This window comes from Balaenoptera acutorostrata, chromosome 18 (genome assembly GCF_949987535.1).
Source record: "Balaenoptera acutorostrata chromosome 18, mBalAcu1.1, whole genome shotgun sequence".
Lineage (NCBI taxonomy): Eukaryota > Metazoa > Chordata > Mammalia > Artiodactyla > Balaenopteridae > Balaenoptera > Balaenoptera acutorostrata.
The window spans coordinates 11520080-11536130 of NC_080081.1; the positions used below are offsets into that span (position 1 = coordinate 11520080).

The following is a 16051-nucleotide window of genomic DNA, read 5'->3' on the forward strand; positions in this document are numbered from 1 at the left end:
CGTGGCTGTCGCTAGCAGCCGCCAGCTCCCGGGTCATGTTGGGCCCGCAGGCCGGCGCTTCTGGGTTTCCCGGGCTCCGCGCCCACTGGTCCCGCCCGGCCGCGGAGGCGCGGCAGATGGGCACGTCGTGTCCCCTCAGCCCCTTGCAGGTTATTGTCCTCAGTGTACAGGGGAGCTGGGCCAGGCTCAGAAGTTTTATGGTGACTCAGCAGCTCGTCCTTGCGGGCCAGGGTCTGCGTGACTCATCCCGGACCCTCCCTTCGGCTCCAGAGGCTTCCACCGTCCGCGCGACGCCTCTGGGGGCGGAGTAGTGTTTTGAGGCGGAGAAGCGCCGCCACGAGTGCGCGCGGTGCTCCACGCCGGGTCCCGGGCAGGGGCGCTCCGTCCCGGTCCGCACGGCCCGGGCTTCCGAACGGCCCTGTGCTCTTCGAGTGCCACCTTCCTGAAACCTCCGTCCCTTCAGCAGCCCCAGGGGGGGGTGGGCGTGGTGCCGCCGAACCCCGACCCTGCCGGTGACCGCGGAGTCCCCAAGATGCTGGGGCTTCGCGGGCAAGGAACCCAGGGTCCCAGTGTATAGGCACCGGCTCCGAGGACTTGGCGACCCGGGAGGGCGCCGGGTCGCGCGCCCTCCCGGCGGCTTGCGCGGCCCTCGCCTCGGGTCTTCGGACGTGCGGCCTGGGGAGCAGTCGGACCAGGGAGGAGGCGCCCCCCGGGGCCCCTACCTGCCCCGCCAGGGGTCCGGGGCAGCGCGCTGCCAGCGTCCCGCTGCCCGCCTCCCGCGCCGTAAGGCACCCGCCGCCCGACCTGCAGGGCCCGCTGTCCCGCCGCGCCGGCCCCTCCTCCGCCCGCCCCGCCCCGCGCCGCGCCGGACACCCCGCCCCGAGGAGGCGGCCCGGCGAGCGGGCGCCGAGGGAGGCTGGTGGCATGGGGGAGCCGCCGCCGCGGCCACAAGCACGGTTGCCCCTAGCGAGCCCCGGCGCCGCTTGGAGCGCGGGGGACCGCGGGATCCTAGGGGGGCGGCTCGGGGCGTGACACCGAGCGGAGGGCGTGGCTCGGGCTGCGCCGCCCGGACGCGCGGCGAGCGGCGGGGGGAGCGGGCGGCGGCGCCGGGGGCCGCGGGCGGGCCGGGACGAGCGCCAAGGGCGCACCTGGCGGCGGCGCGGCCCGGCCGGACTGCCGGAGCAGGCGCGGCGGCGGCGCTGGTGGCGAGGATGTCGCAGCCGCCTCTGCTCCCCGCCTCGGCGGAGACTCGGAAGTTCACCCGGGCGCTGAGTAAGCCGGGCACAGCGGCCGAGCTGCGGCAGAGCGTGTCGGAGGTGGTGCGCGGCTCGGTGCTCCTGGTGAGTGCGGGACCACGGAGGGAGGGAGGGAGGGAGGGAGGCGGGCGGGAGGGCGGGCGGCCACCTCCTTCACGCTCCTCTAAGTCAGCGGGGCGGAGGCGGAGCCGCCGACCCTACTGGGTCTGCAGGATTAAGAGGTGGTGAAGGAGGGGGGTGTTGGACAGGGGAGAAGGGAAGGTCCTGGAGGGGCAGCAGCTCCCAGACCCTCACCCTACGTCTAGGGGGTCCTCTCCCCACTGCGGCCCCTTCCCTCCGGGGAAATTTCCTGGGAGTGAGATCGCCATCTCCCTCATCCCCCCTCCCCCCCAACTTTACGTCCCTCTGCCGACTGAAAAATTACTCTCTCCTTTCGCCCTCCGTCCCTCCCTTCCTCCCACATTCCCCTTGTCCTCCCTTATTCTGGAGGGGCTTGGCACCTGTGGCCTGGAGGGGCGCAGGGGAGTGGAGGCGGGGGCTTCCTCTTCCAGTCTGCAACCCAGGGTGGGATATGGCCCTGCGGACCCTTTGGGTGGGCTGAGCTCCAGAGGGGAAGGGGTTCCGCATTCTCTCCTCCACTCCCTCCCCCTGGCCGGCATCCTGCGATTTGGCCGCCTCTTATCAAGGATTAAGGGTCTTGATAGGAATCCCCGGTGACTTAAGCATGGGTGCAAATTACTACGAAGTTTGGGGATTCGGAGCAAGCAGACCGGTGATTAATCTGGTCGTAGCAGAAAGTCTTTTGAGAATAGGCCTCTGGGTGTGAGGAAGATGAAGTTTTAAATCAGCTTTTCCACTGCCCGGGCTGGTCCTGCTGTATTTGGAAACGCAGTACACCCCATCACTTGGAAGGTGCGGAAGGGGAGCGATGTTTGAGCAGCAGCGTGCTCTCCTGGGTAGCTGGAAACTTTTAGCAGCTCCTTGCGTTGGCGCTGGTCTTTGTTTTCTTGAAAGGGGCTTGTTTGTGGGTGACTTGTGTTTGTTGGAACGATCCAGGAAGATGGGCCTTGGAAGTGATTCTCTGGGCTTTGTGGGGCTGTGTGTGGGTTATTGTTGGGGTGGAGTGCTGGGTCCCTTAACACAGGGCCTGGCTCATCTTTTCGGTGGCGGATAGATGCCCTTTCTGGTCAGACACGGAATGACATGAATGATGGTTGTGGAGATTTGGAAACGAAGCTTCACTGATTTCCATAGCTAGTCTGCTCAGTTTGATTTTTCTCTCAGTTGCTCTGACAGCTCCCTCTAGATTCCTCAAACTCCAATTTGTTCAGTAATAAGGGATTTTATTTTTCTCTTTTTACTGAAGTTGATCATTTGATGGTAAGGAGTAGAGCAGGAGTTGAGAGTAGACCAAAAGCTGGGATCTCTTCCATAACTTCAGTTGCTTTGGCCTCAGTAGTATATCCTGCATCTTCCTGACTTTTGCCAATGTGTGTATGTTAAGGAGAAAGCCCGCAAACATCTGTGGCATCTTTTTTGTTCTGGAAGGAAACTTAGTTCTTTTAACTGGGGGCACTGTCCTCATTAGAGATTTGAGACAAAAGAAGAGTAAATAAAATCATGATTTCCAAAGTGCGGACAGACCCGGACTGAAAAGGAGGTACTAGTTTGATAAGCCATTAGGTTGAGCAAAACACTGCTCATTACTCATGTGCAACAGTCCTTGAATTCAACAGCCCTTCCTGTTGGAGGCTGGCCTACTGATAGTGACCTAGTAGTGTCCATTCCCATGTGCGACATACTGCTGCTGTGTTCTACCTCATGACACTGTAATAGTACATCTCTTTTCCCTATTCACCCTTAAGCATGAACAGCCAGACACTTGGCTGGTGTCTCAACCCTTAGTGTTGTCTGTCTGTGATCACTTGTCTGATGAAACTTGTGATGAAACAAACACAAAATGCCGGAAAGTAGGTGGGCCTCCTTGGGCGTTTGAAAGGCTCCCCCTCTGAACGGGAAATACACTGCAGTGATTCTGCATTGCAGATGGAGCAATTTGCAATAGCTCACAGATACTAAAAATTACCCATCAACCTCACCCCCCTCACCTCCTGCCAGGTACTCTGCCACCGCCTGCTGTTTCTTGCTGCTCCCCTGTGTCTGCCAGGAAGCCACAGCAGGTGCACCTGTCTCGGCTTTGTTCTAGGAGCATCTAAGAAGGTACCCCTGACTCTTGCAGGAGACAGAGCAGCAACCAAGCCGGGGTTTGGAATCCCATGGTCCACCGATCCATGCTTGGATGGAAGTAGTACTCTGCTCTGTTTTTGACAGCTTGGGTCAGTGCTAATACAATGCCTACAGCATAGTAAACACACAGTAAATATCTCTTAACTAGCTGACTAACGTAGCAATTCTGTAGATGGACTAAAATAAAAACGAACAGGGTATGGCTTTAACTAGCTCTTCTCGTGTTTCTAGTATTGATGAGTGGCTTTTAGTGAGATCAGAAACAACAGAATTAAATAGTTCAGTGGGTAATAAAGGCTGCCATTTAAAAAACAAGCTTTGAAGTGTAAAAGTAAGGTGTACTCATAAATTTTTTGTTGTTTGATAGGTTCATTTTTCATAAGCTCAGGTGTGTGCGCCTTTTTTTTTAAATTTTGTTACATAGGTTTTTTAAAAAAATTTATTTATTTATTATTTATTTTTGGCTGTGTTGGGTCTTCGTTTCTGTGCGAGGGCTTTCTCTAGTTGCGGCAAGCGTGGGCCACTCTTCATCGCGGTGCGCGGGCCTCTCACTGTCGCGGCCTCTCTTGTTGCGGAGCACAGGCTCCAGACGCGCAGGCTCAGTAGTTGTGGCTCACGGGCCTAGTTGCTCCGTGGCATGTGGGATCTTCCCAGACCAGGGCTCGAACCCGTGTCCCCTGCATTGGCAGGCAGATTCTCAACCACTGCGCCACCAGGGAAGCCCCTGTGTGGGCCTTTAAAAATGGTAGTGTATTAATTTGTTTGAAAACCTTGAAGAAAAAATACAAAAAAGCAGAGAGAATAGCATCACGAACCTTCATAATCCATCACCCAGATTCAGTAATTATCAAGATTTTGCTAAACTTTGTTTAACTGTCACCTTTTCCGCCTCGTTTTTTTGTGTGGTTGTGAGTGCCATGCCTCCCATCATTTCACCCCTATATGATACCCAGTGTGTATTATTAAAAATAGGGATATTTTCTTACTACAATGCCATTATGTTAAAGTTTGCAATAATCTGTTGACATACTATTCAGATTTCCCAGATTGCCTAAGAAACATCTTTTAATGGTAGTTTGTTCTAATCGGTATCCTAACAAGTTTTGCTGGCTTTTTCAAATGTGGTTTACTCTTTCATGAGCCTTAGAATTATTAATGATGGAGTGAACCCTCCCTGGGGTCAGGAGTCCTGAGTTTTAATCCCAGAGGTTTAGTAGTGCAGAGCGTGGGCTCTGAAGTCAGAGCACCTGGGTTGTAATTCCAGCTCCACCCCTTACCAGCTGTGCAGTCTTAGGCATATAACTTAGCCTTGGTGTGCCTCGGTTTCCTCATCTGTAGAGTAGAGATAGTAATCATACTTACTTTATATGGTTGTTGGGAGGATTAAATGAGCAATAGAGGTAAAGCCCTTAGATGGTGCCCAGCTGGTATTCTGCCAGCTACTTAAGTCACCCTGGGCTGTCGCCTAACTTCTCTGAACCTCAGGGCTCCTGTTCTGTTAAATGAGGAGGTGTACTAGATTGTTCTAGAGTCCCTTTCCTTACCAACAGGATTCGATTCTAAGATGCTTTTATAAGAGTAGCAGAGGTACTACTAGTAATATTCTTAACTGTAGGAAATGTAATTTATGATTTTGGGTAATGAAAGAAGAATCCTCACAATTCCAGAATTAGCTGTCCGTGATTGAGAATAGTCAGGAGGGCCGCACGTTCAAAATATATGCAAGCTCAGGAGAAAAACTAGAAATAATTCCCTGATCAGGGTTGAGTTGCGATTGGGCCTTTCAGATGTATTAAAGATAGCATCATAATGACCTAGATCTAACGGAGTATACCACCCGAGGCCTAAAAATATTCTTTTCCTGAAAGGTTTGTGTAAATATTGGGACAGGGCGCTTCGCATGGGTTTGCTGGCTCGATTGCGCTTGGGTATTGATGTCCAAGTCATCTGGCTGCCGGCTTCCTTGCCGATCTTATCTCAGCGTGCTCAGCTTCAGGCTCTCCTTTGACACCAAGCCCCTGCTGGTGACACCATTGCACAGCCATCGGAGAGCCTGCAGTATGAAACGAAATGAAACCAAGTCAGGCCGTCACTAAATTTTCCTTTGTGTAACTGGAGGATGATGGACAGAGGTGTGGGATGATAATCTCCCGGAGTGCACGCTTGGGGCCCTTCTCGCCCTCCCAGTTCAGTCAACACGAGATTCCAGTATGATCTGAGGTAATCTGAGACCCGAGGGGTGGTGTTCTTTGAAATACTCAGGTAACGTAAAACCTCATTTTGGCTGTAATTTTAAATCAGATAGGATAGTAAATCGGTAACAGAACTGGCCTGAGCTTCACCTCACTGTCTTTCTCCACCCTCTGGTAGAGTCCTAACAACAGAAATGTCCCAGAATACAGGAAGCAGGGTGGAGGCCCATCTCCAACTAGATAGTCAACAACAGGTTCTATTTCTTTGGTTTCTGGTCCATTTGAATATTGGGAGACAGGAGGACATTAGTAAAGCCTTGAATTTGAAAAGGGAAGAACGGAATTGTGAAATCTTCATCCACATTTGTTGAGGGCCTGCTCTGTGCTAGGACTTTTTGCTGGGTGCTGAGGACCTGCTGCTGTGTTGGAGCAGGCCCTTGCCCTGAAGGGTTTATGGTCTAAACAGGTGGACAGGTCAGTCTTCAACAAAAAGCAGTACGCAGGAGCACATATAAAGGTTCAAATGCCTGGTTCAGAGAACACGTGAAGATGAAATAACAGAGAATGGATATACTTGGGAAAGGGTTTGTGAAGAATTGAACTGGACCTGGAAGATGTAATAATAAGGGAGACTTTTCTCCAGAAAAGAATGAGAGATAGAGATTGAGCACATGCTTAAAATGCCTGGCTAGGCCAAGAAGGAGCAGAGCAGCTTGGGCAGAGAGGGGTAAGTTTTAGAAGGAAGGGAGGGAAGCTTTGAGAAATACAGTTGCTAATTTGGGGAACAATTTCAATGACTGGCTGAGAACACATCATAAACGCTTCTTAGAGAGATCTTCCCCTCAGTGTAATCTTGGGGGTAAATAATATGACAGTTTTGTGTCACACAAGCCTAAGGACCCAAAGAGAAGTCTATGACCCAGAACAGAAAACAGGCCTCTGTGTGTGTCAACCTTTAGGGTGCATGTGAGCAGTAGTCAAACATGGTGGGTACACCATTGAGTAAATGATATTGCAAAAAAAGTATTGGGGTCCCACCTTATACAGTAAGTCCCCTACATATGAACCTTCAAGTTGCGAAGTTTCAAAGATGTGAACATGCCCCTGTATCCCAGCTGTTGTACTGTACTACTGTACTTTTCAAGGTACTGTACTGTAAGATTAAAAATGTTTTCTTTATATTTTGTGTTTTTTTTAATGTATTTTTTGTGTGAAAACTATTATAAACCTGCTAACAGTACAGTACTGTATAGCCGATTGTGTTAGTTGGGTACCTAAGCTAACTTTGTTGGACTTACGAACAAATTAGACTTAAGAACACACTCTTGGAATGGAACTCGTTCGTATATAGGGGACTTACTTGTGTCACTGAAATAAGTGATAACTAAATGTAAGAGTCACATGTGAAATAAATCAAAGAAACAGCATAAAACATGGGTGAATAATCATGTAAGGGTGGAGAGGAATTTTTTTAAAGCATGAAAGTAAAGGAAAATAGCAGTTTGGCCTGGGCTTGGGAGGTGAACCGGGGCCTTGCCATTGATGAGCTGAGGACTTTGATCAAGTTTCTTCACCTAAGCCTCAGTTTGCTCATCTGAGAATTGGGATTTTTAGGTATTATTATCTTAGGGCATTCTTAAAATAAAGATTAAATAGTTTAATATATGTAAAGATCCTTAATACTAAGTGCTTAACAAAGGTAAGCTTGTATTATGATAATAAAAGATTGCTTGTCTTGACTAAATATATCTGGAGCCAGCACTTATTAAGCACTTACAGTGTCCTAGGATATGTGTTAGGTCTTTACATGGGAGGTCAAGTCACCTCAGGGTCACAAGCCTATAAGTGGGGGATCTGTGTCTTGAACCTGGGCACTGTGGCTTCAGACCATGTGTTCCTACTCACCACTCTGCCTTCTGCCTCCCCATGCAAACTCAAACCTCTGTTCTGTATGTTACAAGTACCATAAATTTAAAAGTCAAATAGTAAGCTTAGAAACAGTATTTGTCTTCCTTATATATCTATATCTCTGTCATAGTGTTAAGTTTAAAAAAATATATTGAGAGTTCTTACGAATCAATTAAAAAAAGAAAAATACTCCAGAAGAAAAATGGGAAAGGACATTAATAGGTAATTCCTCAAAGAAAGGAATACAGTTAGCCAATAAAGAACAGAAGAAAAAAATGTTCAGCCTTGCTAACAATTAAAGAAACATTAATTACAACAAGGTGCCATTTTGCTTGATAAATTTGCAAATTTGCAGAGATAGAAAAGGTTTTGCACGGATGGGGTGAGCCGGGCACTTTTGTTTGCAGGGCTTCCTCGTCCCACAATTCCAGGGGCCCGATTCGCATGGCATTTTATGAGAATTGTGTCACCTGGGTTTTGTAACATGCATGGTACAACTTTTTGAGCTGGGCTGTATGTATCAAGAACTTTAACATGCTTCCTTTCTTTGGCTCAGTAGGAATTCCCCCTAAGGACTAAACTGGAATGTACATAAAGGACAGTGTCTGAAGTCACAGTGCTGACGGTTCAAGGCAGAAAATGTAAAATACTGACCAACTGCAAACTATCTAAAGGTCTTAACAGTAGTCTAAATGAATTGTGGGGTTGGGTTGTTTATGATGCCATTAAGTTTAGTTTTAGAAGAATAATGACTTGAGAAAATTCTTCCATTATAGTGTTGGGAGGCAGTGAGGCCTGTGGTTAAGTTTGGGGGCCTGGGTTCTGTTACCACTTTAATACTAACCACTCTGTGGCCTTGCGTTGTGCCCCTGCAGCCTGGCTTCTGCCTTTAGTGTGGGGTGGCCTCTCCGTCCTCACCCCTTCAACTTGTCTTCTGCAGCATTTGTTACCATGCAGCACCCCTCTCCCCTTCTCTGGTTCTCCTCCCGCTCCTCTGTTCCCTTGCTTCACTCACCCCCCTTCCGAAAGAGTCCGTTCTCCACCTTTGGCTCATAACACTTCATCTCTTCCCTTCACTCTGCAGGGAGCTGCATACCGTCATTGCAATTTCTGAATCATTATCTCAGTTTTGATTTTTTCCCCCAGCTCAGACCTGCTTTTCTGCTAACTTGCCTGACGTGTACTTGGCTGTCCTACCAGTCCCTTAAGTTTAGCATCTATGAAACATAAACAGTCACTTTTCATCCCAAAGCAGCTGTCCTTTTTGCATACTTGTTTTCTGTAGTGAGAGTCATCGTTGCATGGTCACCAACTCTGAAATCTCTAATTCCTCCTTTGCCTCTTCTGTTCATCTCCTTTTGCCTTCCTCATCCTATCATCACTGCATCTATCACGTTCTATGTCTGCATCAGTCAGTATGGGCTAACGACTCCCAAATCTCAGTGGTCTAAAACAGAAAGGCTTATTTCTCCCTCACGCTGCCTCTCCATTGAGGGTGGCTGGGGACCACGTTGTCCACATCCTGCTACCTGGGTTGATGGGACAGCCACTGTCTTGAATGTGGTGGGGTCTTCTTCTTTTTTTTTTTTTGGCTGTGTTTGGTCTTCGTTGCTGCACGCGGGCTTTCTCTAGTTGCGGTGAGCGGGGGCTACTCTTGGTTGCGGTGTGCGGGCTTCTCATTGCGGTGGCTTCTCTTGTTGCGGAGCACGGGCTCTAGGCATGCGGGCTTCAGTAGTTGCAGCACGCAGGCTCAACGGTTGCAGCACACAGGCTCAGTAGTTGTGGCTCGCAGGCTCTAGGGCGCAGGCTCAGTAGTTGTGGCGCATGGGCTTAGTTGCTCCGCGGAACATGGGATCTTCCCAGACCAGAGCTTGAACCCGCGTCCCCTGCATTGGCAGGCGGATTCTTAACCACTGCACCACCAGGGAAGCCCCACAATTTATATATTGATGTGTATGTACATTTGTTTCACATCTGTTTCCCTCACTGGACTGTTGGTTCACCATGGTTTCCCCAGTACCTGGCAATTAGCAGGGGCTCGAGATATATATATATATTTTTAAAAAATTTTTATTGAAATATAGTTGATTTACAATGTTGTGTTAGTTTCAGGTGCACAGCAAAGTAATTCAGTTATACACACACACACACACACACACACACACATATATATATATATTCTTTTTCAGATTCTTCTCCATTATAGGTTATTACAAGATATTAGATTTTTATTTTTTGATGAATGAAAGACTCCTGAAGTCTCTACATCTGACATGTTTTATTTTTAAATCTTTTTTTGATTCCCCACTGCCCCTAATTTCTCTCCCCCTCACCCATTTCTATTTACCTCATTCTAGCCTATCTCCCTCTGCCAGATTAACTTTCCTAAGGCACAGGATCCGTTATATCATTTGTTTCTCATTGCAACCTGATAGATTTGATGATGTTCATGTACATAAGAATGCATCACTTTGAGGATGGCCTTTTGTCTGCTTTAGTTTAGAAAAAGCAAGTTGTCAGTAAATCTGTGTGATCTTTGCATAGGTTTTGAGAGCAGCTGCGCATTTTAATACAAGTAATATTCATTTCCTTTTTTAGGACAGTTTCTTTTCACCCAATCTGTTGAACTCCAATGTGTAAAAGAACACAATGATCTAATTCTTATGTTAGGTATCTAGTAACTCATCTGAGAACAAAACAAAATAAAACAAAAATACAAATAATAAAAACCTGGGAGTGCTTTTCTATCACTTGAAGCATGAGTTTTGCAAATCATTAGGAAGTACTTCGATGGTGAAGTTTTTTCTGTTTCTTTTACATCTCTGTCACTTTTTCTTTTTCTCTAATGGACTCCTTAAATTCTTATCAGCAAATTGTTGGCAAGGAGACTTACTACCTGATCAGAGCTCTGTAATGCCAAATGGTTTGTTGGGATATCCCTGCCTCCCGCTTTCTTTGAAGTTGGCAGGAATAAATACAGTTAAAATAGTGCTTGGGTATGTCTACTTAGGGAAGCTGGCTGGGTCAGTGCATGTGTTGGAGATGTGCCCATTTATTTATTATAGATTAACATTTGTTGAATGTTAGCCTGAAAGTGAATCTGAAAGCAGATGTCATTGAATTGCCCACCATCTCCATTGACCACAAGAAGTTTATTCTCAAACTCTGTGTACTTAGAGATTCACATACTGTGTTTTCATACAGAAAATACATGTTCTGTCATGTGGATATAGAAATGTTCTAAGGAAAGTTGTTTACCATGATAAATTAAAAAATTATAAACAGTATATACAGATTGTTCACTTTTTAAAAAAGCATAAGCACTATTTTGTTGATGAAAAAGTTTTATGGTATTACAGATGCTACAGTACAGTATGCTCTTGTTTCAGGAATAAGTTACATATCAGATGTTTAGTCTCTGAATTCTAGCACTTAGAAAATACCGTGGTATAACCAAGTTTCTGTTAATAGGGGGATAGTTCTGTGAGGAGTAGCAGTAGGATATAGTGGATAGAACTTGAGCTCAGGAGATTCTAAACCCAGCTCTTCAGAGAAAGCTCTGCTTTCTCAGTCTCTCCACCCCAAGAATGGACATCGTAATAGCACTCATCCCATAGATGTTTGTGATGATTAAGTGAGAAGATGCATATAAAGCACTTAGAATAGGGCGCACAGTAAAAAAATACCTAGTGAGTACAAGCTTTTGTGATTTATGAGGGCAGCCTAAAGGAATATCATATAACTCTTAAAAGTGCTCCTTATGGAGGACTTATAACAGGGGAAAATTTTAATGTTGGGTGAAAAAGAAATAGTATGTGGAAGTATGTACGTCACAGTTGTGTAAGAAATAACCTGTGTGTAAGAAAAATGTTGGAAGGAAATACGTGAAAAGGGAATATGATTTGTTCTTTATATAGTCTAATATTTCCTAATTGTTTAACTTTCATAAGTGAATGGATAATAACCTATCAAGAAAAAAGAAAACGAATATAGGAGGGAAATTTTGGTGCTTCATGTAAGACACTCCAATTAGTCCTCTTTGAAAATTGTACATCTTAGTGCTTATACAGATGTGCATCTTAATGTAAAATGTGTTCCTGGAATAAGATACACACGTGCATCTTGGTAGCAAAAATACTGTCAACAAGTTAAGAGTCCTGCTTTGAATGCTCAGAGGAAGGAGGCCCAGGTGAAATAATGAAACGTTGCACTTGACGGTGTTATAAAATTCTTTCCAAAAAACATCTTGCTTGAGCCTCTGGAAAAATGTAGTCAGATAGACAGGGATAGTGGGGTTTTTTGTTTGTTTGTTTATTTGTTTGTTTAAATTTCTGTTTTTTTTTTTTAATTTATTTATTTATTTTTAGCTGTGTTGGGTCTTCGTTTCTGTGCGAGGGCTTTTCTCTAGTTGGGGCAAGCGGGGGCCACTCTTCATTGCGGTGCGCGGGCCTCTCACTATCGCGGCCTCTCTTGTTGCGGAGCACAAGCTCCAGACGCGCAGGCTCAGCAATTGTGGCTCACGGGCCCAGTTGCTCCGCGGCATGTGGGATCTTCCCAGACCAGGGCTCAAACCCGTGTCCCCTGCATTAGCAGGCAGACTCTCAACCACTGCGCCACCAGGGAAGCCCTAAATTTCTGTTTTGATGAGGAAACTGAAGACCAGAGAAATCAAGTGACTCTCTTAAGGTCACCTGGCTGATAGTTAACACTTTTTTCTTGATAAGGTGGCAGGGTGTGTCAAGAAAGATATAATTTTAAAATTTGAGTTTGTCAGAAACTTTTAAATGGTTAATTTGAATCATTACACGCCTTTGTGGAAAGTACCATGAATTCTCTGGGTTGGTAGAAATTTGTGACGTGGAAATGAAATCATACTGCTTTGGAGGTGAAAGATATCTCTAGAGGTCATCTGGTTCAGCTTCCTAATTTTACAGATGAGGAAGATAAGATCTACCATGATTAATCTGTTTGTCTATGGTCATACAGTTCGTGTTACAGACAAGAAAAAAGAACAAAATCTACAGAGTTTACTGGCTCTGATCCAATGTATTTTCCACTGACCCCAGGAAATAATTGAATGTACTTTGTTTACTTTTGCATTTTATCAAGTATCTTTACATACTGTGGTAATCAGATAACATCAGAATATGAAACATCTCTTTGTACCATGGATCTCTTTCCCGTTTGTATATTTCATTAGTCCTAGGCCAGTTTGTAGGTGAAATTGACATTCATTTTTCCATAAGCCAAGAAATGAGTTCTTCATTTCTGTTTAAGGGATATTAGGAGGACAGAGAGAAAGAAATAAAAAGCAAGAATTACAAGATTAATCTACAAAAGATCTCAATAGAAACTTACTGAAGAAGGAAGAATTAATTTAGTAGTCAGATAATATTTTTTTAAGGGATATAAAATCATGGTTTTATGTGTACTTTGGTTAAAATAATTATGTGGCTTGAGGAAAAAACCTTCATGGGCCTATTAACCTAAAGTTCTTTAATGTAGAATAAACTCTCTTAATCTAGGTCATTTTACCTTTCAGCCTGCTTTGCCTTGGCTAAGATAAATATTCAGCTGTAAATGGCAATTTGTTCAAATTGTATCATTACAAAAAGAGTTGTATTTCTAAGATTGTTTAGAGAATTTATTTAATCTGTCATTCTAACTTACTGCTATTTTCTTAAGTAGAAAGCAGAGTTCCTATGGTGATAGCAGAGGTCCCATAATATTTATAGTATATTAAATTCGTTTATAAACCATTACACTAGCTAGAATTTACAGGATATTTAATCTCTGAGGTTAGCTTTTTTTCTTCCCAGGATTTGAATATGTTCATTTAGCCATTTTAATTTTCTTTATTCTTTAAAGAAAACCTTCTGAGAGAATGTTAATTATTTTTTTTCTAGAAGATGAGAAATAACTGCTGTTTTATCATTTTTTTTTTAAATGGAAGAATGTGTATCCTACTGATTTCTTTGGAGTTGATTTTGTGAAAAACCAATTAAAGTATCAAACTTTTAAAGGGACTTAGAACTCAAAGCCATTTAAAACTGAGATGGGCAAAGATTCCTGACACAATGTTAATTTCTCCTGGAAGAATTAATATATCAGGCATAGTTGCTGGGGACCCCATAGGTGGTGGGATGGTGGGGATGGGCTCCTTTGGTGGATTTTGGGGAGGGGGGGTCCATTTGAGGAAAGGCGTTTCAAAATAGCTTCCAGAATTTGAGAGAATCACAGATGTCTTCATCCATAGCTTGAGTTGTTGGAAATGATCAGAAAGAGTGCTGACTTCTTTCTTTACAACTTGGAGTCGTGGTGTCTTGGATATCTCCTACTCTGTGAAGCAAGCCCCAAACCACTCTACCACAGTCTCCCAGCATATTCCGGTGAGCTGTACACTTGCTGTTATGAGACCTGGGTTCTACCTGTTATGCCTATCCCTTTGTGGTCTTGGCCTGGTGTCACCCGCACAATGTGGGGGGACGCTGACCAGCCTACAGTGGATTTAAGCTCCTCCTTTCGGACCAGATTTTTTGCTTTGCAGCCTGGCCTAGCGTGGCCCTGGAGCTCATTTCCATCAAAGGTGACCTTTGGGAGGGGAGGGGCAGAGGCCAGATGGAGCCCAGGCTTCTGTGCTCCAGGCTTCCTCGTGATCTTCTTCTTATCAGTCCAGGGTGTCTTGCCCTGGAGCCTCCTGAGGATTCAGTGTCCTCTTGTTTATCTTTTAGTCAGGATCTTAGCAGATCTTGAGGCATTTTTTGAGTTCTTAACAATGACGTTAGCAGACAGAAATGCTGTGTTGTTAAAATTTTTTAAGCTCTTGTGCTTAAAAACTTGTGTTCAGTAGATCCCCAGTTGTCACTGGTTGTTCATTTACTCAACAGACACTACAGGATAAACATTTGATTAAGACACAGACCTTGTCCTCAAAGAGTGTGCAGTCTAGAGGGAAAAGGAGCACGGACAGGCCCCAGGGAGCCCTTGGGTTGGTGCTCCCCTTTGGGAGTCCTCTGCCTCTTGGCTGTTTTCGCACCCTGGAAGGAAGAAGGACGGTTGTGACCTGTTGCAGGTTGAGTTCCTAGGAAGGTGCTGAGAGTGAAGTCAGCTTTCTGGGAAGTAGAAAGGTACTGGGACCTCAACTATTACACTGCTTTCATGAGACCCAGGAAACATGAAGCTTGACCTGCGTGTTCATTGTAGGAGTAGTGACAGAACGTTTGTCTCATGAAGATATTGAGTAGAGATAGAGGAAACTCACATCAGTGATAAGAGTGCAATGGGAATTGTGGGTCAGGCTCAAAGGCACAGACTATAGAGCTAGAGAGGGAGCTGTTAACATCCTAAAGAGTCCTAAAATTAAGATTTTTATCTATGCACGAGTAATTTACTTTGCCAACTAGGGAGAACAGATTGGGCGTTTAAGAGATTTATTTCTCGTGACATCTGGAATATGTTCTGAGGTGCAAAGATCCCCAAATATGCAGGGATTTAGATCTTGATCATGTCCTTATTTAGTCCTAGAAGCCATATGAAACTTATGTTAAATAATTCAGTGTCATAGTAACATATTAAACTTATGTTAAATAATATGGTAGTATATTATTGTAGTTATTTATATACTATGGTTGAGGGTTTAAGAACTGTAAAACCTCTGCTTTCTTCAGAACTGAAAATGAAACCAATTTTTGTCCAGATTAAAAATAATCTGAATTGATTGTGAGAACTGTGCATGAAAAGAAAATTCAGTTTTTTATGCAAAATTGTCAGTGACTTTAAGCTCCATGGACAGAGATTTGCATGGTGCTGTCACCTGGGTTTTTAGTGATTGTAAAAGGTACTAAGCATGGGCGCTTTTGGAAGCAAGGTGACATCCTGCTGATTGCAGTTAGGCTAATGATAGCATAACTGACACTAGAAAAGTACCCCTTTTCAAATGCAGAGGAACGTCTTTATTAATAAAATACTAAAATTCGTTCTTATGTAAGGGTGCATTACTTGGTTTAGGCTTGATTTTTATTTAGTTTCATAGATTGATTTTTGCTTCCTACTTTTAAGGACGTGTGTGGATTATGTTAGTAAGCTCCTGGGAAAAGAAATGAGCAAGTATTTGATTGACAAATAAATACACATATTATAGATGCTTCCACATCTATGTCTCCACATTTCTGAATAGATTTTTTTAAAATTAATTAATTTTTTATTGAAGTATAGTTGATGTACAGTGTTATATAAATAACAGGTGTACAATATAGTTATTCACAATTTTTAGAGGTTATATTCCACTTACAGTTGTTATAAAATATTCGCTATATTCCCCGTGTTGTACAAGAATAGATTTTTTAAAAAATATTTATTTATTTATTTGGCTGCGCTGGGTCTTAGTTGCGGCATGCGGGATCTAGTTCCCTGACCAGGGATTGACCTGGGCTGCCTGCATTGGGAGCG

The 16051-nt window shown here is 44.9% G+C and overlaps 1 protein-coding gene across 10 annotated transcripts in view; it reads left to right on the forward strand.

The window, feature by feature from the left end:
* Positions 1-920: 920 nt before the first annotated feature.
* The window catches only part of DOCK9 (dedicator of cytokinesis 9), a 283640-nt gene continuing 268509 nt past the window's right edge, over positions 921-16051 (forward strand). For 5 of the 10 annotated variants that reach the window (XM_057532606.1, XM_057532607.1, XM_057532610.1 and 2 more), the window contains exon 1: positions 927-1340. In XM_057532606.1, the coding sequence (XP_057388589.1) occupies positions 1212-1340 (129 nt within the window). In that variant the 5' untranslated portion in view covers positions 927-1211. Of the gene's footprint in view, positions 1341-16051 lie in introns of all 10 variants that reach the window. The other 5 variants (XM_057532615.1, XM_057532614.1, XM_057532612.1 and 2 more) reach the window with 3 other exon arrangements.